Source organism: Erinaceus europaeus, chromosome 13 (assembly GCF_950295315.1).
Source record: "Erinaceus europaeus chromosome 13, mEriEur2.1, whole genome shotgun sequence".
In the NCBI taxonomy this organism is placed as follows: Eukaryota; Metazoa; Chordata; class Mammalia; order Eulipotyphla; family Erinaceidae; genus Erinaceus; species Erinaceus europaeus.
In genome coordinates, this window is record NC_080174.1 from 94,901,322 (window position 1) to 94,927,341 (window position 26,020).

Genomic DNA, 26,020 nt, shown 5'->3' on the forward strand with positions numbered 1-26,020 from the left:
GAATCAAAATACTTATTCTTTACATTTATAGAATAATCAGAGGTATGCATTCACTTGTATAATGGAACTGTCATTCCTACATTTAAATATATTAACTTATATATTGTCACAAAATGGAGAGATACACAATAAAACAGAACATAACTACCCACGGAGTGCAGAAGCTCACACCCGAGAACTATTACATTGAACCACTAGCCTCTGCATCATATCTCAGGTTGCATCTTTCTTTCTAATCTTAGTACAGTTTATGCTCAAGATTGATTTCCATTGTGAATACTTTCATGTATTTGAATTTAGTAAAACATCTAACACTTTTATTACATTCATGGGGTTTTGCGTTACTGTGAATTCTTTCATGTTTACAAAGAGCAGAATAATAGAATGTTTTCAACACTGCTTATATTCATCAAATTTCTCTCCATTGTGAGTTATTTCATAATGACAAAGATGACAGACTTGAACCAGTATTTTGCTGTTTACACCCACTGGGTTTCTTTCCACTGTGAGATCTTTCAAATCTAAGAAAACTGGCTTAAATGAATGTTAAGACTACATGGTTACATTCATGAGGTTTCTTTCTCTCAACTGATTTCTTTCATGTAACTGAAGAAACCTAGAAACCATGAATACTTTACCTCATTGTTTATATTCATAGGGTTTCTCTGCAATGTGAATTCTTTCATGTGTCTGAAGATTACTGGATGAAATGCTTTACTACATTCTTTACATTCATACTGTTTCTATACACTGTGAATTCTTTCATGTGTCTGAAGATAACTGGATGAAATGAATGCTTTACTACATTCTTTACATTCACAGTATTTCTCTCCACTGTGAATGAATTCTGTGAACTTGTTTTTTTTTTTTAACCAGAGCACTGCTCAGCTCTGGCATATGGTGGTGCAGGGGATTGAACCTGGGACTTTGTAGCCTCAGGTATGAGAGTCTGTGTGCATAACCATTATGCTATCTATCTTCTGCACTTCCACTGTGAACTCTTTCATGTGACCGAAGATGACTGAAACAACTGAATGTTTTACTACACTGTTAACATTCATAGGGTTTCTCACCACTGTGAATTCTTACATGTCTCTGAAGACTACTGGAATGATTGAATGTTTTACTACATTGTTTACATTCATAGGGTTTCCCTCCACTGTGAGTTTGTTCATGACTCTGAAGATGACTGGATCGCCTAAATATTTTACTACATAGTTTACATTCATAGGGCTTCTCTCCACTGTGAATTCTTTCATGTGACCGAAGATTACTGGAACAACGGAATGTTTTACTACACTGTTTACATTCATAGGGTTTCTCTCCACTGTGAATTCTTTCATGTTGCTGAAGACCACCGGATTTCCGGAATGTTTTACTACACTGTTTACATTCATAGGGTTTCTCTCCGCTGTGAATTCTTTCATGTACCCGAAAACTACTGGAATCACTGAATCTTTTACTACACTGTTTGCATTCATAGGGTTTCTCTCCACTGTGAATTCTTTCATGTGTTCGAAGACTACTGGATTGCATGAATGTTTTACTACACTGTTTACATTCATATAGTTTCTCTCCACTATGAAGTCTTTCATGTGACCGAAGAAGACTGGAACAACTGAATGTTTTACTACACTGTTTACATTCATAGGGTTTCTCTCCACTGTGAATTCTTTCATGTCTCTGAAGATTACTGGAACAACTGAATGTTTTACTACACTGTTTACATTCATAGGGCTTCTCTCCACTGTGAATTCTTTCATGTGACCGAAGATTACTGGAACAACGGAATGTTTTACTACATAGTTTACATTCATAGGGCTTCTCTCCACTGTGAATTCTTTCATGTGCCAGAAGACTACTGGAACAACTGAATGTTTTAATACATAGTTTACATTCATAGCGTTTCTCCCCACTGTGAGTTCTTTCATGTGCCCGAAGATGACCAGCTTGACTGAATGTTTTAGTACATTGTTTACATTCATAGGGTTTCTCTCCACTGTGAGTTCTTTCATGTGCCCAAAGATGACTGGAACAACTGAATGTTTTACTACATAGTTTACATTCATAGGGTTTCTCTCCACTGTGAGTTCTTTCATGTTTTTGAAGATGAATAGGATAAGTGAATAATTTGTTGTATACTTCACATTCTTGAGATAGTCTAGCATTATGACTATCTTTGCCCTCAGAGATTTTTACTGTTGTATTACTGTAAAATAACAAAGAATTAATTAATGACATTTTAATGAATAACACTGTAATTGATTATCAAAATGCAGGACATTGTTTTACTTAATAAGCCACAAAAATCAGACTTTAGAAATAGATTTGACTAAAACATACTGAGGGAGGGAGTCAAGTGATAGTTCAGTGGGTTAAGCACTTGTGGTGCAAAGCGTAAGGATCCTCTTTTGAGCCCCCTACTCCCCACCTGCAGGGGAGGTGTTTCACAGGCTATGAAACTGGTCTGCCGGTGTCTATCTTTCTCTCCCCCTGTGTTCCCATCCTCTCTCCATCCTATCCAACAACAAAATCAAGAATAATAAAAATAGTAACTACAACAATAGAAAACAAGAGCAAAAGGGATAATAATTAAATATTAAAAAAAACAAAATGAAAAAAATCACTGATATTGAAAAATAATAAAAAGATCTCAAAAGTAAAGTTAAAAAATGGTAAAAACGGATGGGCAGTGGTGTACCTAGCTGAGCGCACATGCTACAATCAGCAAAGAGCAGGCTTCAAGCCCTGGTCCCTACCTGCAGGAGGATAGCTTTGCAAGTAGCAAAATAGGAATGCAGGAGTCTGTCTCTCCCCTCTCTACGTCCCCATTCCTATTGATTTCTGTGTGTCCCTATCCAATAAATAAGTAAATAAGCAAACTCATAATACCTAAATACTTTCATATAAATATATTATGACAAATATAAAACTCATAATACCTAAATACTTTCACATAAATATATTATGACAAATATAATGGTATCATTACACGTATTTTACATGCATTAATTGAACTTCTATTAGTTAATAGCAAGTTTTGGATCTGTGTGAGGTGAACGTGATAACCACAACACTACGGAAACCCTGCTAAGTTTTGGATCTGTGTTGAAATTTTCCACTAGAAATATTGATCTCTTCTGGAAGGGTTACGTCTAAGTATCATAAAAATATAGATATTTGCAAGGATCATGGTTCCAGCCACCGGCTACGCAGGCACGGGGGGTTGCTTCACAGGTAGTGAGGCAGGTCTGCAGGTATCTATCTTTCTCTCCCCCTCTGTCTCTCCCTTCTCTATCCATTTCTCTCTGTCCTATCTATCAGTGACAATAACAATAACTACAATAACAATGAAAAACAAGGACAAAAAAGAAAATAAATAAAAAATATTTAAATATATATATAGATAGATACTCATACATTGAAGATATTCTTATTGCTTACAAGTGTACTATTTTATTAATACTTAACATGTTTGCCCCTATTTAAAATTTTCCATTTACTTGTTACATGTGAGAAAGATTTTCCTGTAAAAAGAAGAGAAAAGACAGATAATGTAGGACATATTTATGGTACTCAGAGCCTCATATGGGAACTTCAGTCATGTACATCACATACATCACATTGGAGTAATTTGTCCAACAATTCTATAACCTAGTCATGAAGTATTTTTGATTTGCTTATTTAAAAAATTGATCTATTTGTGGCAGTGACTATAACTTTCATTTTCTGAATGAACTGTATTAAAAGGGGTCATATGCGATTCTTAGGTCAGTAGAGAGCACACAATTAAGAACCCATGAGTCTCCTTATACAGGGAAACCATGGAGGCACCTGATCTCAGTAAATTACAGAGAAAACTTTAGAAAACACAGTCATTTATTAGGTGGTACATCATGTTTTATTGTAAATGTGACTCTCACCTTTGTTTATTACCATGCAAGATATGCTGCCCTTTGGTGGAATGTTCTTGTATCTTTTCTAAAATTGCAAAATATAAAACATATTAGAAATTATAAAAATCAAGGCAAAGGGTAGATAGCATAATGGTTATGCAAATAGACTCTCATGCCTGAGGTTACAAAGTCTCAGGTTCAATCCCCACACCACCATAAGCCAGAGCTGAACAGTGCTCTGGTAAAAAAAAAAAGAAAAAATTAATTAATACAAAAAGAAATTATACAAATCGATTGAACTTTTCATCAATCATGAGTCACAATCAAACTTTGTTCACTGAACAGTATCTCTGTCTCTACACTGGTGAACAAAAAGTGAATTGTCTTCTAGTTGAAAAATTAAGGCAGTTAGTTACCTAGTGAAAGAAAGTTCCTCAGGTTTTCACACATCACATCTCTGTAGAGTTTCTTCTCTGAAGAATTCAATAGTGCCCACTCCTCTTGAGTGAATATCACAGCTACATCTTCATAGGTCACTGAGCCCTAAAATATGTGCAATGTGTTCATGGGAGAAAATGTGAGTGACAGCAGATTAGCCATTCAGTCTCTACTTTAGGAAGCCTGTGAAGGATTGTCTCATTGAAAACATGTCTTTGGTGACTTGAAAATCAGATACCTCTTAATTATGGTCTAGAAGTTTGTACATTGATTATAACAATGGCCTCTCACAAGGCAGAGTTCAATCCCTGGCATCTCACGTGACAGAGAAATATCCCTATTCTCACTCTTCCCCTCTATACTTTTGTAATTAGTAAATGATAAAACCTTAAAGTTGTGTGGGAGTACAACTGATAGAATGCTCATGTTACTATATAAAAGGACCAAGATTCTATATATCCTAGTTCTCACATGCACGGAGGAGGGAGTGGCACTGCACTCTTCACAAGTGGTGGAGAAGTTGTGGACATTTCCTTCCTTATTTATAATGTAAACTTTATATAGGTAAAGAGAATTTGATAGGGAGAGTGAAGTAGAAGATAACTGGAATTGAACCTATATCCCCTGGGGACTTAGAGCTCAAAGTTGGTGTGTCTTCTTCTACCTTCAGTTCTTCTCATAAAAAGAAAATAAACATTAATTTCATTTATTATATATGAATAACAATTTCACATCACATACACACAGATAGATATATATCTACTTCACTTTACTTATTAAATTCTCTTCACCTGGGAGTCGGGCTGTAGCGCAGCGGGTTAAGCGCAGGTGGCGCAAAGCACAAGGACCGGCATAAGGATCCCAGTTCAAACCCTGGCTCCCCACCTGCAGGGGAGTCGCTTCACAAGCGGTAAAGCAGGTCTGCAGGTGTCTATCTTTCTCTCCTCCTGTCTGTCTTCCCCTCCTCTCTCCATCTCTCTCTGTCCTATCCAACAATGACAACAACAATAATAACTACAACAATAAAGCAACAAGGGTAACAAAAGGGAATAAATAAAATAAATATTAAAAAAAAATTCTCTTCACCTATATAAAACTCAAAAATATAAAAAAGAAAAGAGCCACTGGGTGTAATGAATTCATAATGAAACCACAGTGATAAAATAAATAAAATATGGGATAAAAAAAGAACACATGTGATGATTATGGTAAGTTTGTTAGAAATGAAACAGGAAGAGGTCCGGAAGGTGACACAGTGGTAAAGCTTTGGACTCTCAAGCATGAGGTGCCGAGTTTGATCCCCGGTATAACATGTGCCAGAGTGATATCTGGTTATTTCTCCCTCCTCCTAACTTTCTCATAAATAAATAAAATATTAAAAAAGAAAAAAAGATATGAAACATCTCAAGCCACACAGCACTTTATTATTAACACCTGGTTAAGGGAACATATCACCATGACACAAGACCTAGGTTTGAGACTTCCTTCCCTCCTGAGTGGAGGACACTTCATGAGCAGTGAACAGGCCTGCAAGTGTCTCCTATCAAATAAAATGGAAAGAAAAAAATGGCGTTCTGCAGGAGTGGATTCAAAGTTCTCACAATGAGCTCAGGAAATAACTCTGGTTTAGGGTTGGGCCATAGTGCAGCGGGTTAAGTGCATGCGGTGCAAAGTACAAGAACCAGAATGGGGATCCTGGTTCGAGCCCCCAGCTCCCCAGCTGCAGGGGAGTCATTCACAATCAGCAGAGGAAGTCTGCAGGAGTCTTAAGTTTCTCTCTCCCTCTGTCTTCCCCTCCTCTCTCCATTTCTCTCTGTCCTATCCAACAACGAGCAACATCAACAATAACAATAATAACCACAAGGGCAAGAAAAGGGGGGAAAAAGGAAATAAACCGGGTGACAGAAAAAAAGGGAGGCCAAGAAGAACAGTAATCCAGTAATATACATACTCCTCAATTTCTGTCTCTCATAGGAAGTAAAATATAATTTATAAATAGAAAAAGATGCTATCAGGAGGAAGGAACCATTGTGGAAAGTCTGTAGCAGTGAAAGGGTATTATGGTCCTTAAGATGCACATGGATGTTACAACAGTAACCAAAAACCTATAGAAGTCATCCTCAGTACAGTACATAATATCTGATTTGGAAATGTCTTCAGAGACCTGAGCTCAACATCAATGATAAAAAAATTAATGGAAAAATGTACTCCTTAGACTACATCACATTGAAAATATTTGGTATAATCCCAAAACCTAACACCAAGACAAGAAATGCAGTAAAATAAAATAAAGCATATTTACATGCTATACATCACAGCGCTAATCAGCAATATATGTACTCACAAGACTCAGTAGAGTAACATGAACAACCACAGTAAATGTACAGAAAGACATTTATAATATCCTTAACCAAGAAAATGTTTAGTCACAGGGCAATTAAAAATCGCTCACAGTCCCTCAGTGTCAGATACCTGCATATTAGAACAATAATGTTTCATTTTTAAAAAAAGAGTAATTCTGGTTTAATACCCTTTTGTAAATTTACTGAATTTTATAATATCTTACACAAAGATTAAGAAAAGCATACATAGAAACTAAGCAAAATTTTGTTAGGTCTCTGATATCCCAAGAAAGACATGTTTCTCAGTGGGAATACCGGATTAATGCCATTACTTTTATCTGCAAAAATTAAAACATTTTCAACAGTTCTATGTCACTAATCAACATAAGAATAGTTCATCCCGTATACAATGCTGGGTAGAGAGAAAAAGAAGGCTTGGGGTCAAGTGGTGGCACACTTGGTTAAGTGTTCATTTTAAAATGTGCAAATACCCAGTTCAAGCCTCCTGTCCCCATATACAGAAGGAAAGCTTCATGAAATTTGAAGCAGGGCTGCAGGTTTCTCTCTGTGTCTCCCTTGCTATCTCCTCTGCCCCATCCATTTCTCAATCCTTTATTAAATATTTTAAAAATCTACTTTAAAAAAGAGAGAAAATTCCTTTCAGCTCCATCCAAGATGAGTCAGAGAAGGTGTGTTCACTGTTCTTAATAGCTGCGTAGTATTCCATTGTGTATATATACCACAGCTTTCTCAGCCACTCAGTCTGCTCCACCAACAAGGGGACAGCTGAAGGGAGGAAAGGACTCCCCAGAGACTCATCAAGTGCAACTCTGAGTCTCCACTGCTACTACCCTCAGAATCTGGAGCAGCAACAGGGAGGGCACCAGGGTACAGAGATCTAACCGGGAAACTCAGGAGAAGACCTATACCTCGGTGGCATAGCTGAGGGGCTGTGAAAGTCTCTTTGCATAACCACTGGATTATCTCTGCCACACCCTGCTTTATCTCTTGGTCAGGAGTCAGTGATTAAGCTAAGAAGCCTATTGATAGTTTAAAAGCTCTCAGGCTCCCATAGCCCACAGGGAAGAAAAAAAAAAGGCTTTTACACCACTGAGCTCCAACTCAGGGATTGAAAAAACTGTTAACATATATAAATAAAATGGATAAAACAAAAAGAAAAAATATTGGAGACTCGAACCAGGACAAGTGTCCAGCTAAAAGTCCTCCAGAGGGTGAAGCACAAAACAACGAGTTCAACATCCAAACATTAGCTAAGGAAATAATAATAGGAGTGAGTAAAGAATTTGAAAAAATTATAATCAGAAATGCAGGAACAACAAATGAGAATATGGAAGAAAATTCTAATTATATCATGGTTATTAGAGAGCTGAAAGCTGAAATCGCTGAGCTAAGAAGGCAACTAGCTGAACAAGCTAAAACAGTATCAGAGCAGGGCAACAAAATAGATGAACTCCAGAAAACAGTAGAGGGCAGAGAGAATAGAATCTATGAGGCTGAAGACAGAATTAGCAATATTGAGGATGAATTAGAGACAACTAAAAGAGAAGTAAGAGATCTCAAAAAGAGATTAAGAGATGCTGAAAACAACAACAGAGTCCTATGGGATGACTTCAAAAGAAACAATATACGCATTATTGACTTACCAGAGAAAGAAAGAGAAGGAGAGGAAGAAAGCATTCTCCAGGCCATAATAGCTGAAAATTTCTCTAGTCTAGACAACATCAAAGACATAAAGATTCAAGAATCCCAGAGGGTCCCAAACAGAATTAACCCAGACCTAAAGGCACCAAGACATGTCATACTTGGAATGGAAAGGAATAAGGATAAAGAAAGGATCCCCAAGGCTGCAAGAGAAAAACAAAGAGTCACCTACAAAGGAAAACCCATAAGATTAGCAGCAGACTTTTCCATACAAACACTACAGGCCAGAAGAGAATGGCAAGATATCTATCGAGTACTCAATGAGAAAGGCTTTCAGCCAAGAATACTACATCCTGCTAGACTGTCATTCAGACTAGATGGAGGCATCAAAACCTCAGACAAGCAACAGTTGAAGGAAGCAACCATCACCAAGCCTGCCCTGAAAGAAGTTCTGAAAGGTCTCCTATAAACAACCAGACCACCACAAATAGAACATATATCAAAACACTCTAAAACTCTATAAGAATGGCGTTAAAATATCTTCAATCTTTGATATCAATAAATGTCAATGGCCTAAATTCACCTATTAAAAGACACAGAGTAGGAAGATGGATCAGAAAACACAACCCAACAATATGTTGTCTACAGGAAACCCACCTAACTCAACAAGACAAACACAGACTTAAAGTGAAAGGATGGAAAACTATCATATAAGCCAATGGCCCACAAAAAAGGTCAGGGACAGCTATTCTCATATCTGACATGATAGACTTTAAAATAGATAAGATTAAAAAAGACAGGAATGGACACTACTTAATGCTCAGAGGATCAGTCAATCAAGAGGACTTAACAATTATTAACATCTATGCACCCAATGAGAAGCCATCTAAGTACATCGAACTTCTACTGAAAGAGCTACAGCAATATATTAACAGTAACACAATCATAGTAGGGGACTTCAACACCCCACTCTCTCAATTTGACAGATCATCCAGGCAGAAAATCAGTAAAGACATAAGGGAGCTAAATGAAGAGATAGATAAACTGGAACTATTGGACATTTTCAGAGTCATTCATCCCAAGAAACTGGAATACACATTTTACTCAAATCCACATGGGTCATTCTTAAGGATAGACTGTATGTTAGGCCACAAAGACAGCATCAACCAATTCAAGAGCATTGAAATCATCCCAAGCATCTTCTCAGACCACAGTGCAATGAAACTAACAGTTAACAATCAACAAAAGACTAGTAACAGTCCCAAAATGTGGAAGCTCAACAGTACATTTCTTAACAACTTCTGGGTCAAAGAGGAAATCAAGGAAGAAATCAAAATATTTTGAGAGTTCAATGAAAATGAAGACACAAGCTATCAAAATATTTGGGACACAGCTAAAGGTGTCTTAATAGGGAAGTTCATAGCTATACAAGCACACATTAGGAAAGAAGAAAAAGCACAAATAAACAGCTTGATTGCACATCTTAAAGACCGAGAAGAAGAACAAAGGAATCCTAAAGCAACCAGAAGGACAGAAATCACTAAAGTTAGGGCAGAAATAAATAACATTGAGAATAGGAAAACCATACAAAAGATCAATGAAAGTAAATGTTGGTTCTTCAAAAGAGTGAACAAAATCGACAAACCTTTAGCCAGACTCACAAAACAAAAAAGGAAGAAGACCCAAATAAATCGGATAGTAAATGAAAGAGGAGGTATCACAACAGACACCACAGAAATTCAACATATCATGCGAGGTGTCTATGAACAACTATATGCCACCAAGTTAGAGAACCTGGAAGAAATGGACGATTTCCTAGATACCTACCAACTTCCAAATCTAAGTAAAGAGGAAGTGGATAACATGAACAGGCCCATCACACCTAATGAAATTGAAACAGTTATCAAAAACCTTCCCAAGAATAAAAGTCCCAGATGGTTTTACAAATGAATTCTACAAAACCTTCAAAGAAGAACTAATACCTCTACTTTTAAAAGTCTTCCAGAAGATTGAAGACACTGGAATACTCCCTGCCAGCTTCTATGAAGCCAACATCACCCTGATACCAAAAGCAGACAGGAACAAAACCAAAAAAGAAAACTACAGACCAATATCTCTGATGAACACAGATGCGAAAATATTGAACAAAATTCTAGCCAACCGGATACAGCAGTGTATCAAAAAGATTGTCATCATGACCAAGTGGGGTTTATCCCAGGCATGCAAGGTTGGTTTAATATACGTAAATCAATCAATGTGATCCACCACATCAACAAAAGCAAGACCAAAAACCACATGGTCATATCAATAGATGCAGAGAAAGCCTTTGACAAAATACAACATCCCTTTATGATCAAAACACTACAAAAAATGGGAATAGATGGAAAATTCCTGAAGATAGTGGAGTCTATATATAGCAAACCTACAGCCAACAGTTTTTGGTGAAAAACTGGAAGCATTTTCCCTCAGATCAAGTAATAGACTGGGCTGCCCACTATCACCATTACTATTCAACATAGTGTTGGAAGTTCTTGCCATAGCAATCAGGCAGGAGCAAGGAATTCAAGGCATACAGATTGGAAGAGAAGAAGTCAAACTCTCCTTATTTGCAGATGATATGATAGTATACATGGAAAAACCTAAGGACTCCAGCAAGAAGCTTTTGGAAATCATCAGGCAATACAGTAAGGTGTCAGGCTATAAAATTAACATTCAAAAGTCAGTGGCATTCCTCTATGCAAACACTAAGTTAGAAGAAATTGAAATCCAGACCCCAATTGTTTTTACTATAGCAACAAAAACAATAAAATATCTAGGAGTAAACCTAACCAAAGAAGTGAAAGACTTGTATACTGAAAATTAGGAGTCACTACTCAAGGAAATTGAAAAAGACACAAAGAAGTGGAAAGATATTCCATGTTCATGGGTTGGAAGAATTAACATCATCAAAATTAATATATTACCCAGAGCCATCTACAAATTTAATGCTATCCCCATCAAGATCCCAAGCACATTTTTTAGGAGAATAGAAAAAATGCCACAAATGTTTATCTGAACCAGAAAAGAGCTAGAATTGCCAAAACAATCTTGAGAAAAAAAGAACAGAATCGGTGGCATCACACTCCCAGATCTCAAACTGTATTATAGGACCATTGTCATCAAAACTGCTTGGTACTGGAACATGAACAGACACACTGACCAGTGGAATAGAATTGAGAGCCCAGAAATGAGGCCCCACACCTATGGACATCTAATCTTTGACAAAGGGGCTCAGACTATTACATGGGGAAAGCAGAGTCTCTTCAATAAATGGTGTTGGAAACAATGGGTTGAAACATTTAGAAGAATGAAACTGAATCACTGTATTTCACCAAATACAAAAGTAAATTCCAAGTAGATCTAGGACTTGGATGTTAGACCACAAACTATCAAATACTTAGAGGAAAATATTGGCAGAACTCTTATCCGCATAAATTTTAAATACATATTCAATGAAACAAATCCAATTACAAAGAAGACTAAGGCAAGTATAAACCTATGGGACTACATCAAATTAAAAAGCTTCTTCACAGCAAAAGAAACCACTACCCAAATCAAGAGACCCCTCACAGAATGGGAGAAGATCTTTAATGCCATATATCAGATAAGAGTTTAATAACCAACATATATAAAGAGCTTGCCAGACTCAACAACAAGACAACAAATAACCCCATCCAAAAATGGGGGGAGGACATGGACAGAATATTCACCACAGAAGAGATCCAAAAGGCCGAGAAATACATGAAAAAATGCTGGAAGTCTCTGATTTTCAGAGAAATGCAAATAAAGACAACAATGAGATATTACTTCACACCTGTGAGAATGTCATACATCAGAAAAGGTAACAGCAGCAAATGCTGGAAAGGTTGTGGGGTCAAAGGAACCCTCCTACATTGCTGGTGGGAATGTCAATTGATCCAACCTCTTTGGAGAACAGTCTGGAGAACTCTCAGAAGGCTAGAAATGGACCTACCCTATGACCCTGCAATTCGTCTCCTGGGGATATATCCTAAGAAACCCAACACATCCATCCAAAAAGATCTGTGTACACATATGTTCTTGGCAGCACAATTTGTAATAGCCAAAACCTGGAAGCAACCCAGGTGTCCAACAATAGATGAGTGGCTGAGCAAGTTGTGGTGTATATATACACAATGGAATACTACTCAGCTGTCAAAAATGGTGACTTCACCGTTTTCAGCTGATCTTGGATGGACCTTGAAAAAATCATGTTGAGTGAAATAAGTCAGAAACAGAAGGATGAATATGGGATGATTTCACTCTCAGGCCGAAGTTGAAAAACAAGATTAGAAAAGAAAACACAAGTAGAACCTGAACTGGAATTGGCGTATTGCACCAAAGTAAAAGACTCCTGGGTGGGTGGGTGGGAGAGGAGAATACAGGTCCATGAAGGATGATGAATGACATAGTGGGGGTTGTATTTTTAATGGGAATCTGGGGAATGTTATGCATGTACAAACTATTGTATTTACTGTTCAATGTAAAACATTAATTCTCCAATAAAGAAATAAATTATAAAAAAATAAATAAATAAAAATAAAATAAAATTCAAGAGGAAAAAGAAACAGACATTGATGTTGGCAAGTCACTTACCCAAGACACTGCCATCTCTTTCCCTGAATGTCTTTCAGGCCAGAAAAGGGAAGATCAATCACAGCAATAGCTTGAGACTCTGTTTAAATCTAGCAGCACAGCCTCTTCACTGGACAGTATGGGCCCTAGATGGAAGATACTGTAGTGAATAAAAGGTATAATACCCTAGCTGTGCAATGGAAACAGAAGAGGTTATGGAAAGATTTAGCCAGTTATCCTGTTTATTAGGACCATTACAAAGCCCACAAATTCTACTGATATCTCTTTCAACATTTTAACTTTTCACAATAAAAACATCCACAAAAATCTAGTAAATGGAAGTCAAGCGGTAGCGCAGCGGGTTAACTGCAAGTGGTGCAAAGCTCAGCAACCAGCCTAAGGAGTCCAGTTTGAGCTCCCACCTGCAGGGGAGTTGCTTCAAGGGGGCGAAGCAGGTCTGCAGGTGTCTGTCTTTCTCTTCCCCTTTCTGTCTTCCCCTCTCTCTCCATGTCTCTCTGTCCAATCCAACAACATCAATAGCAACAACAGCAACTACAACAATAAAACAACAAGGGGAGCAAAAGGAATAAATAGGGCAGGGGTAGATAACATAATGGTTTTGCAAACAGACTCCATGCCTGAGGCTCCAAAGTCCCAGGTTCAATCCCCTGCACAACCATAAACCAGAGCTGAGCAGTTCTCAGTTCAAAAAAAGAGAGAATAAAGTATCGAAATAATAATAGCGACTGAGTGTCTCCAATGCCTAGGTTTGCCCCGACCTGCCTCGCGGCAGCACGTGACTCAACAGCAGAGTCGCTGCACAGATCCTGCAGCGGGACCAGCCCAGCAGGCCAGTCCTGCCCGGCTGCAGACACGCAGCTGGCGGCCACATGCAGCCGCACAACCGCGCAAGCGCCAGGTGCACTCCGGAACCGCAGCTCCGCGCCTGTGCAGACGCCCCATCAGCCCGCAGCCAAAGCTAGAGGCCTCAGCGCTCAGCGCAGCTCCCCGCTGCAGGTCCGCGCCCCAGGTCGCCCACCGGAGCCCGGCCAGAGCCTGCCCTGGACACCCTGCGCCCGCCCCAGCGGCTCACACCGCGCCCCCGCAGGCCCCGCAGCTCCTCCGGCCCCAAACCTCCGGTCCCTAATCGGGGCGAGGGGAAGCGGGACTCAGACCAGCAGGGAGGCGGCGCAGAATGGCCAGAGGCGAGGCCGGCGCACCTCCGCGACACACGCAGAGCCCCAGGTCTTTAAGTCCAGTCACGCTGAGGCCTTTCCCCGGCTTCCGCCGCCACCCAAGACCCACCAGCCGTGACTGACCGACCTGAGGCTGCATGCAATAGACTCTGCATGTCTGACTCGCAGCTACAGAAACTCAAACCTGCCGCCCAGCCGCTTGTGCAGGACCCAGGTGATGCCGCAAGGCCTGATGGGAATTGTAGTCCGACTCCTCGCAGTCAGCCATGGGAGTAGATCTGTCCGAACTACAAGTTCCAAAATCCCCTGCAGCTGGCCTAAGCTGACGCACCGGGAAACAGAAATGTCTCTGCCCTGGAGCCCAATGCTGCATCTCTAGCCTGGTGGTTCAGGGTCGGCTTTTAGTGTTTTTTTTTTTTTCTGCTCTTTTTTTTTTTTTTTTAATGGGGAATTAATGTTTTACATTCAACAGTAAGTACAATAGTTTGTACATGCATAACATTCCCCAGTTTCCCATTTAACATTACAACCCCTTCTGGTCCTCTGAATCCTTGGACTTATATTCTCCCCACCCACCCACCCCAGAGTCTTTTACTTTGGTGAAATATGCCAATTCCATTTCAGGTTCGACTTGTGTTTTCTTTTCTGATCTTGTTTTCCAACTTCTGCCTGAGAGTGAGATCATCCCATATTCATCCTTCTGTTTCTGACTTATTTCATTCAAAATGATTTTTTCAAGGTTCATCCAAGATGGGCTGAAAACGGTGAAGTCACCATTTTTTACAACTGAGTAGTATTCCATTGTGTATATATACCACAACTTGCTCAGCCACTCATCTGTTGTTGGACACCTGGGTTGCTTCCAGGTTTTGCCTATTATAAATTGTGCTGCCAAGAACATATGTGTACACAGATCTTTTTGGATGGATATTGCCCCGACCAGCAGGGCAGTGAACAGGGGCTAGGAACCCAATGAAACCTGAAATGATAGGGACACGAGACACGAGAGAATGACAGCAAGTCAAGTTTCTGATCAAGCTGTAAATTTTATTGAGAACACAGGCATTATAAGGCTTTGGGGAAGGAGAGGGAATGCTGGAGGAGGGGAAGGGGGAGCAAACTTCAAAGAGGAATGTTCCTTGCAACAAATGGCAGGAACCAAACTGTGTGTTGACTCACTTGTGTTGACTCACTTGATTACTGATAAATGGTTTACCTAAGGGGAAATGGCCTGCCCAGGGGGGAATTAACATTTGTCTTGAGGGGTTCCGTTGTCTCAAAGCTTATCATCTATAAAGCAGAGAAATGGCTCCTGGCATATCCTCCCTTTGTTATAATTTAAAATTGAGGCAGGCAATGTGGGTGAGGAGCAGAGACCCTAACAGCAGGTTTGGTGGGCGTAACCAGAGGAGGGAAGTATTGACCTGATTCCTCCCGCGGGGTGGGTGCAAAACCAACCTTCCCGCATCTTATAAGGCTCTCAGTGTCTTTTTGGGGAGGGGAGGCAGAGCCACAGTTTCTAGGGAAACAATTTTTGTTGCTGACACCAACCTCCATGCAAATCAGGTTTGCTTCACGGGGGACTCAGAGGCGGACTATAGGGTCCTCCCCCTGCAGTGCTTTGCCTTGCACCCCTTACTGGTGTCCTTGCCCTGCCACGATTGGATGTCTTGATGCATAATTCTGAGTTTTATGCCATCCGAAAAGGGGGTCTGTCATCCTCAGGTTCAGCCAGGCCTCTGTCAGCCAAATCAAGTCTGTGATAATGTATTTGCAAAGGTTTTGATGCCAAGGAGTCAATCTGCCATTTTATAAAATCAGTAATCTTATTAAAAATAAAGGGTCCTAAGGTAACCATTAACAAAAGACTAATCAAGGGTCCTACTATTGAGGGCAGCCAAGTGAAAAAGGGGGAATTCATCCATGATTGTGCAAATGAAGGGTCATATCTATTTCTCAAATCTCGACTAAGTGTTTGTAGGTTTCTGACATTTTCTTCTATAACTCCTGATTCATTAATGTAAAAACAACATTCTTCTTGTAAAGCTAGGCAGGTTCCTCCCTTTTCTGCCGTCAAAAGGTCAAGAGCTCGCCTGTTCTGTAAAGTGACCTTTGCCAGTGACGTGATCTGTCTCTGTAATGACTCTAGGCTATTCGTGGTGGAATCTATGACTTGCTGTAATTTGTTAGAAAAATCATGGGAGGAGTAGATAGAATGTCCTAGTGCCCCACCAGCTATGCCGGTAGAGGTAGCTAGGCCTATGCCAATTATCAATGGAAGGAAAACAGCTCTTTTGTGAGTGGAGTGTAAGAGCCATGCAAACTCATCAGGTTCATATAAAGTGAGTTGGGGGACTATAGCCACTATAAGGCAGGGTCCAGGGGTAGTGGTATTTATGCTAGTCAGAAGTGTCCCACAGCACCAGAAGTAAGCTAATGGGGGGGCTGTATGGACAGCACTTACAGAGACATTACGGGTGCAAGTGAAATTAACAGAGCCCGAGTTGCTGGTATAAAGGCACACTAGTATGAATGAACTGCCTATGTGTTCTAGAAAAAGTGGGACTGAGGGGACGGAGGGCTGGGGCCCCATAGGGGGGTTTTCTGTGGTGGCCTCCAGGGAAACTGGAGGTGTGTTGTTTAAAGGTGCTGCTGCAAGAATGGGTTGTGAAAGGGATGCACACAGCAAGCAACGGGAAGTGTTGAGCGCAATCTGAGAAAGATTTAAAAGATCAATTGCGTATTGGAGATAAAGGGGCCAGGTAGCCCATTTTTTAGTGACTTCCATAGCCGAATTTATTTGGAAAGTCGAATGGAGCTTATTTTCTGTTTCTATAATGACTTGATTTACTTGCTCTCTGTGCTCGGCCAAAGCCAATTGTTGGGAGATATGTATAGTTCCAGTAGGATATCTGGAATATCCATCATTATATAATTTACCTATAACTCCCTCTTGCCAGCGGGTATCCCAAGGATCAGAAATCGGAATAGTAAACTGGGACCCTTGTAATCTGAGAATACTGGGATTTCCGGTGCGGGTTTTTGGCAAGTGGGCATCATGAATAATGCAGGACCAATAGCGGCAGCCTCCATAAGTGGAAACATCAGTGAGGCATCCGCTCCTGTCTTTATTATCAAAGGGAAAGCAGGCATAAGGCCGATAGGTGCTAGATATAGTTTTGGGAGAAATCTTAATAACAACAGTCTCCCGGCAACCTTTAGGAGGACAGCGTGCCGTGCCAATGTTTTGGACTATGGTGTGTGAGTCCTTAGTTTGTGTCTCTCTAACCTGGAATTCCCATTGAAAAACAAGAGCTGCACAGGTGGGAACAGCCAATAATAGGGGCAGGTAGAGAAGACAAGGAAGCATCACGCGGCTGGACTTCTTTGGAGCCATCTTCATATTGTTGAGCTGTTTTCCTGAAAAAAAAAACAAGAGGAAAGAAAGGCCTCAGGAACTTGCGTTCTTGGGCACGGAATGCATTAGTAACTCTTGGGGCTTTAGGGAAGTATATCAACACTGTTCTTAGGAAGATCAGGGCAATCTCCCCTTGAGGGTGAGATTCCATTGGCTTGTTTAACAAATCTTTCAGGAAGCCACCTAGGAGCTCCTTCATTTTGATCATATATGCAGGCTGAACCACGTCCCCATATAAGGACAGGGTCAGGACCCTTCCATCGTGAGGTCAGGGGATCACGCCACCTGACCATTGCTTGTCTATCATGGGTCTCTGGGTGCCAGAGACAGTCAGCAGCAGATTTTCCTTGTGCATCGAGATTGAGAAAATTAAGAACAAAAAGAGCATGGTTAAGGATATTACGTGGCGCTCCACGAGTTTCATACAGGGAAGTCTTTTTGAGTTTATGCAAGGTTGCCTTAAGCGTTTGGTGAGCTCGCTCTACAATGCCTTGGCCCTGAGGGTTATAGGGGATGCCAGTGATATGTTTAATACAGAGTTTCTGGCAGAAGGCCTGAAAAATTTTCCCCACGTATCCCATACCATTGTCTGTCTTGACCACCTTGGGTTTACCAATGACTGAAAGGCATTGAAAGACATGAGCAATAACATTTTTTGATGCCTCTCCAGTATGGAGGTGTTGCTGAGGACTTATTCTGATGCAGTCTCCGCCCCCAGGTTTTTCTATGCCCCGCTAAATCCTAGAGTGCCCCCTTTCAACCAATCCTGGCTCCGCCCCCAGGTTTTTCTATGCCCCGCTAAATCCTAGAGTGCCCTCTTTCAACCAATCCTGGCCCTACACGTCACCCCTGGTTGTCGCCCAATAAAAAGCCCCCTCACCCCTCCCCTCGCTCTCTCTGGGCTCTCGGCTCTCCCTCTCTGAGCTCTCGCTCCCTGCTCTCCCCCCGTGGTCAGCCATTGCCGGCTGGCTCCACGTGGTCTGAACCAAACCTCCCCCCCATCCTACTATAAAGATTTGTGTACCCCTTTGCTCTGGACGTCCGCTCTCTTCTCCGTGGTGCAGCCCGACACCAGACCGCCGCAACAACAAATGGTGCCCACGTGGACCTGACCTGCACATCTCTCAGATAAGTAAAGACAATTTGGCTACCTATGCACTATGGCCTTCTCTTCTGCTTGTGAAGAGATCTCCAAAGGCCTCTGCTCTTTCTTCACGAGACTGTTTTGCTGTTTCTGGAAACAGCAATTTATCTCTGGACCACTCTGTGGTTTCCACTCGCTCGGGCGAACTCAGAACAGCCAGCGGGAAGAGCCAGCGGGAAGAGCCAGCGGGCGGGAGGCGAGGCGCGGAGCTGCTGTTTCCACCTGGTTAAACAGCCAGCCAGCCGGCTGTGCCCAGACAACCCCGCGCACCACGCCCGCAGCCCCGCAGCCCCGCAGCCTGCAGGAGACTGACGCCAGCCTGCAGGAGCCCGACGCCAGCACGCAGGAGCCCGATGCCAACACGCTGGAGCCCGATGCCACCACGCAGGAGCCCGATGCCAACACGCAGGAGCCCGATGCCACCACGCAGGAGCCCAATGCCAGCACGCAGGCCAGCCCACAGGAGCCGGCTCTCCACCGCGTGGAGCAGGGCACTGGACGTGTGATCCCTCCACGCTGCTCGGCCACTGCGAGCAGGGCAGCAGACATGGCAGGGCCATGGGGCAGGGCCGCGGCCTATCATGGCCGCCACCCCTTGGCACCTAGGCTCACGCCTTCTACAAAGATGGCCTGCCTGCCCTCTTTCTATGAATTCTGGAACCATCCCGGGACTCCCGGACCCCCGGGCTCCCTGCTGAAACTGGGAAAACGAGATCTCCAGCCGCCGGTCCGGTCTGAAGGCAGACAAGCTGGAGTACGCAGAGACTTGTGCAGAGATCGCAACCTGCAATTCCTAAAAGTGAAGCTGCGCGGGAAGCCAACTCCGGATGGTGAACCCCCCCCAACAACTAAGACAGTACAGATTTAAATTCGTGTTTAAAATGACATGTCTTCGTAACAAAGGTTTCTCTCCTTGTGTATTAATGACCATGTTTATGTGTATGTTTAAAGTTTGGTAAACAGTAGCTTTAAGGCTAAATTCTTAGTAGTCAAAGTTAAATGAAAAAGGTTTTCAACGTAATTCTCATAAAGATAAAAATTAACTTACATTTAAAGTCTGAGGTAAAAATTAGTTAACAATCAATATATTTTAACTAAGTTGGTCTAAACAAAAGGTTAAATAGACTTGTTGATATGTAAAACACTACCTTCTCTATTAGAAATGGTAGATCGCACAATGGCTATGCTAATTATTCTCATGCCTGAGGTTTCCTCTCCAGCCCACACCTAGGGTGTGTCTCCATCTTGAATGGGTGTAACAAAAGGTTAAAAGACGTTGTTGATATGTAAAAGTCTCAAATTCCTTCTCTATTAGAAACGTTGGATCGTGCAGTAGATATGCTAATAACAAGTTTTGTTTCATAGTAAGTAAGTTGCAGCCAGCTGCCTGTGGGACTCTAGGCCGTTCCCCGCCCCCATGCAATTGCCCGTCGAGGCAAGTAGCCCCCCAGAGGCAAGAAATTTTTTTTTTTCAGATATGGCCCCCTCAGGCCTTCCCTTGGCAACATGCTGGTTTTTGTTATATATGTTTCTGTTCACCCCACACCCTTGATACTATAGTCATTTAGTTAAAAAGAAAAGGGGGAATTGTCGTATGCTTTACATTGGTTTGTTCTAACCCTCCCCTGCCAAGAGAATTGGATTAGTCTAGTTAATTCGGCGGGCCTGCTTGGCCCCGCCCCAAGGAACCCCGAGAGAGGGTTCCTGAGTCGGAGAGTTCCTGGGTTCCTGAGTTCGGAGAGTTCTAGAGTTGGAGAGTTACTGAGTTCAAGAGTAAGAGGGAGTGCTTGTGCCGCCGCAAAGAGACAGCAGAGTTCTGTTTGGTGATTAGTTTGTCTTTGTTTATGTATCGTTGTTCCTGAATAAAGAAATACAACTTCCCTGCCCAGCCGTTGTCGCCGAGTCTCTGTTACCCGCCGTGAAGCAAGCCAGGCCAGCAAGACCCTCCGAAATTTTAACAACATCTGGCACCCATCGTGTTCCGTACCCACACCACGCCTGGCCTGAGGTCTCCGAAACCGCCCAGACACAGGTAAGTGGCATCCGCCCACTTCTGTGGCCCCGCGTTTCCCTCCACCATGGGATTTTTTCCGTTTTATGAGGAGGTGTCCCAGACATTCTATCCTTCTCTCCTGGGACAGGCTTTCGATCTCAGAGACGCTTTAATTTTTGCTATACCATGGGTTCTCATGGCTATATTTACTATTTTCAGGATATGTACAAGGCCTCCTGCCAAAAGGTTAAGTGACCTTGAGGCTGAGATACAGGAGTTAAAGGATATTTGCTTAGGACTTAAACACCCTAAGGAATCTGCAGTCAGCCCCCAAACCGCTGCCTCCGGAGACACGTGTTCGGTTTCTCCTGCGGCAGCTTCCGCTTCCACGACCCCTCCCCCCACTGCCCCTGAAGACACGTGTTTGGCCGCTCCTTTGACCCCTCCCCCAGCTGTCCCCACAGACACGTGTTCGGCTCCTTCTGCAGACAAGTGTTCGGTCCCTTCTGTGGCAGACACGTGTTCAGTTCCTTCTGGTTCTCTGGCCCCGCCCCCTGCTTCCCCTGAGGCTTCCGGTTCTCTAGCCACTCCCCCTGCCATTCCGGTTTCAGCTCCGACTGCAGCTTCCGTTTTCCTGACCCCGGCCCCTGCTGCCGCGGTTTCAGCTCTGCCTGAGGCTTCCTCGTCCCTGACCCCGCCCCCTGCTGATATGTCACCATTAAGGGACCTAGTGGCAGAGATACGAGAGCTAAAGGATATTTTTTCAGCATTTAAGGATTTTAAACCATGTGCAGTCCACCCCGGGAGCTCCGTCCCCGTAGATATGCGTTTAGTCTCCCCTGCAGCCACTACAGCAGTTTCTACTGGACTTTCCACTTCTGTAGCTCCCTCTCCCATGCCATCGGACCAAATCCACACATTCCCGGTAAACTTGGCCCCTTCTAAACAAAACCCTCAGCCGTGGCAGCCATATTCCTTGAAAGAACTTGGAACGCTCAGACAAGCAGTCAGGGAGGACGGGATGCACTCTCCATGGACCAAGTCCGTCTTGAGAAGCTTTTACCAGCATTTAAATACACCACAAGACTGGAAAGATCTGGCTCATGCTGCACTCCCAGACCCACTCTATCTTCAGTGGCAGGCATGTTTCCGCGATGAGTGCTCTAGGCAATCGCAGGAAAATAGTAACAAACAGGTAGAATGGAATTTTGGTGCTTTGTTTGGAGCAGGAGCTTATGAATCTGGAGCTCAGCAGGAAGAAGCCAGGTTTCCAACCGGTTATTTTGAACAGGTACGCATCTGTGCAACACAAGCATGGGAAAGGGTGACCACACCTGATGTAGATCCATCAGCTCCCATTAACTCTTTTCACCAAGGCTCTGATGAGTCATTGGCGAGCTTCATCTCAAGGGTGAAGAGAAGCTTAGAGAGAAAGGTTTATAATCCTGACGTCCACAAACTACTCCTGCGCTCTATTGTCTGGGAAGGCATGACACCACAATTCCGTCAGGTATGCCTTAATCTTAAACACCTATACCCAGATAATTGGATTCTAGTGACACAGGAACTTACATCAGGCAATTATGGGACACCCGCTATGACGCAGGTCTATGCAGTTGCCCCACGTAAGCAAAACGGGGCCTGCTTTCAGTGCGGTCGCCAAGGACATTGGCGTAACCAATGTCCTGATAAGTTGCAACCACGCCTCCAGTCAGGGAAACCACGCCTCCAGCCAGAGCAACCCCGCTTTCAGTCAGGGAGCCAGAGACCATGTACTGTTTGTCCAAAATGTCGTAAGGGGTTTCATTGGAAGAGAGATTGTCGGTCCCAATTTCATAAAGATGGTTCGCCCCTGAATGGTACAAATTCGGGGCCTGAGATTTTGTGGACCACTCCTGTTTTAGAACAAGGTCACCCTTCTATGACAGTAAAGATTGGCAATATTCCTTTTAAATTTTTGATTGACACGGGGGCAGCAAAGACGATTTTAAGGCAAGAAGAGGTTCCCCAAGATTGGGAACTCATCCCTGGACCCAGTTTACATGGAATAGGAGGGATGACCAGAGCATTTTGCACACAAGACTCGCTTATGTGGGAAGACCCAGAAGGTTTTACCAGACACTTCCGCCCTTTGGTAGCTAATATTAGCACCAACTTACTGGGCAGGGATCTTCTGGAATGTCTTGATGTTAGGATATCCACAGATGCCTCTGCAGAGCGTAAAACTCATTCCCGCGATACCAGGTCTATTCAGCACCCCCAATACTAAATGCCACTGTTCGTAGCCAAACACCCAGCTTAAGGTGGCTTTCTAATGAGCCTGTCTGGGTGGAACAGTGGCCTTTACCTAGGGATAAGCTAAAAATTTTAAAAGAGCTCGTCCGAGAGCAGTTGTCCTTGGGACACATTCGTCATTCTCGAAGCCCATGGAATACTCCTGTCTTTGTGATTAAAAAGCGCTTGGGAAAATGGCGCCTCCTTCAAGATCTCCGTGCAGTAAATAACACCATGCAGATCTGGGGCTCCCCCCAAAGGGGTTTGCCTCTTGCTTCTGCAATTCCCACGGGAATTCCAATCATAGCTATTGATATACAAGATTGTTTTTTCTCTATCCCCTTGCATCCGCGAGATTGTAAACATTTTGCCTTCTCTGTTCCGTCTATTAATAATGCCAGCCCCGCTGATATATTTGAATGGGTGGTGCTGCCCCTGGGTATGGCCAATAGTCCTACAATTTGTCAGGAGGCTGTTAAATCTGCCCTTGTCCCATATATTCATGAGGGCCTTAATATTTTTCATTATACAGATGATATTTTAATATGGGGAAAATCAGATACAGATCTCTATGCGTTACGTGATTTTCTCATTCCTGCATTAAAGAAAAGCGGCCTTAATGTAGCCCCTGAGAAGATACAGCTAATCCCTCCAATATCCTTCCTAGGTTCAGAGATTTCTCTAACACAAATTAGTCCCTTAAAATCTAATGTTACCTTCCCTTCTAACCTTACTCTTGCTTCTTTACAAAGTTTTCTAGGAAATTTAAATTGGCTTAGGCAGTATCTCTATCTGCCCACAAGCTGCCTCCAACCACTGTTTGACCTGTTGAAAGGAAACAAACAGCCCTCTTCAAAACGTAAGTTAACTCCTGAGGCCTCCTTGGCACTGGAAAGGGTTAACCAGGCCCTCCAGGACATGCACCTTGTTCAATTCTCCCCCTCCTCTCTGGTAAACCTTCTAATCTTCAACTCCACCCCCACAGTAGTAGGGGCACTGTGGCAAGACCATGGGGTTCTCGAATGGCTTCACACGCCAGTAGGAGGAGCTCCAAGACTCCTCACTGAGATAGACGCGTTGGCATTCATGGTTCGCCAAGGGAGAAATAGGTCTGTGCAGGTCTTAGGGAAAGAACCAGATTTAATCATTCTGCCCTTTTCTCTCACAGATACAGAGTGGCTTATACGCCATCATTCCCGCTTTGCCATAAGCTTCGTGGGGTTTCCAGGACAAATAGATAACCATTTTCCTTCTAATAAATTGATAGCTTCTTTACCTCTTTTGCCTCTACTTGCACCTAAACTTTTCTCTCGGGATCCCATTCCCTCTGCTCCTACAATCTTTACTGATGGCGGAAAAAGGGGAGCTACTGCCCTTATATATTACCCAGACAAACAATCTCCTAAACCTCTCTTTACTGAGCTTCCTGATAATTCCCCTCAGTACAAAGAACTTTATGCTGTTTTTCTTGCACTAAAAGCTGTACCAGAATCCTTCAACCTTTTTTCTGACAGTGTGTATACTGTTAACTTACTTCCATGTCTTGCTCGTTCTTATGTGAAAATTGATGACAACCCACTTTCGCCTCTCTTGATTCAAATTGCCTCTATGCTCTGTTCTCGAACCCAACCACTGTATATTCAACACCTTTGTTCCCACAGCCCTCTTCCTGGTTCCCTGTCCGAAGGGAATGCCGCAGTTGACCGCCTTTCCTCCACAGGAACTTTCCCAGTCTCTGTCTCTGATCCTGCTAATTTTCATTCTCTAACCCATGTTAATCTTAAAGGCCTGCGAGCTCAATTCCCTGATGTTCCTGTACCACAGTTAAAACATATCCTCGCTACATGCTCTTCTTGTGCAAGTCTCATAAAGACACCTGCTATCCAGACCCTTGGGGTTAACCCCCGAGGTTTAAAAGCTAATGCTATTTGGCAAATTGATGTCACCCACATACCAAACTTTGGCAAACAAAAATATGTGTTTGTCTCAATTGATACCTTTTCTCAATTTATGTGGGCTACAGCTCAGACAGGAGAAAGTGCTAAAAAGCTTGTAAGCCATATGCTCTCTTGTTTTGCCGTTATGGGGGTCCCATTATTTTTGAAAACAGACAATGCACCTATGTTTACAAGCAAACAATTTAAAGATTTTTGTTCCCTCTGGAATATTACTCATACCGCGGGCATTCCCTACAATCCACAGGGACAAGGCATTGTCGAGAGGGCCCATCAAACTCTGAAGGCTCAACTAAATAAAGATAAAAAAAGAACATATCCCCCAAATATCCAGCTAGCAAAACCCTTAACTACATTAAATCTCTTTAATATTTACAATAACTCGGCCTTACCCCCTATTATTCTTCACTGGCAAACACCATCTATCCTCCCATCTATTAAGGTCAAATAGAGAGACCCACTCGATAAAGTTTGGAAAGGGCATGACCCATTATTGACCATGGGAAGGGGTTTCGCATGCATTTTCCCTCAAAATTTCTCTAAACCTGTCTGGGTTCCTGCCCGCCATGTCCGACAATACCCGCAGGATGGCGCTGTTATTCCTGAAGAACAAGAAATAACACAAGAGGACCAGATGCAGGATACATCCCAGGATCCATAATATGGCATGGCAGAACCTACAAAAGTTGGCTCACAGAGCCCTCTCTCCTACCCCTTCCCTGAATGTCATATGTTATGAATGGCCAGTTGTGTTTTGTGAGTGAGTGTGCTGAATGACCAAAAATTTTTGTATGACCTATCTGCTCAGAAGTACTCTAAATGTTAAAACCATTGTTACTAACATGCATTAACTCTCTAAGTAACCTGAGTCTGCTTATAGTCCAAAGTCAATTATAGTAAACCTCTAACTTGTTACAAGTTTTATTGTTTTTCACAAGTAAGTGATTACAGCTATCAAGCCTTCATATGAGGAATCATCTGTTCATACGGTAAGGTATTAAACTGTAAGAAGTTCCTCCATATCCAACCTATGTGAATTAGCAACATTCACATATTCTTGTAAACTTAAC

At 42.5% G+C, this 26,020-nt stretch overlaps 1 protein-coding gene across 1 annotated transcript in view; it reads right to left on the reverse strand.

Moving 5' to 3' along the window:
- Positions 1 to 325: 325 nt before the first annotated feature.
- Positions 326 to 26,020, reverse strand: part of LOC107523687 (zinc finger protein 709-like) — a 114,317-nt gene continuing 88,622 nt past the window's right edge. Inside the window, exons 4-5 of the mRNA XM_060204972.1 lie at positions 719 to 2,209; positions 326 to 638 (exon numbers count right to left, since the gene is read on the reverse strand). Of these exons, the coding sequence (XP_060060955.1) occupies positions 1,051 to 2,209 (1,159 nt within the window). The 3' untranslated portion in view covers positions 326 to 638; positions 719 to 1,050. The remainder of the gene's footprint in view (positions 639 to 718; positions 2,210 to 26,020) is intronic.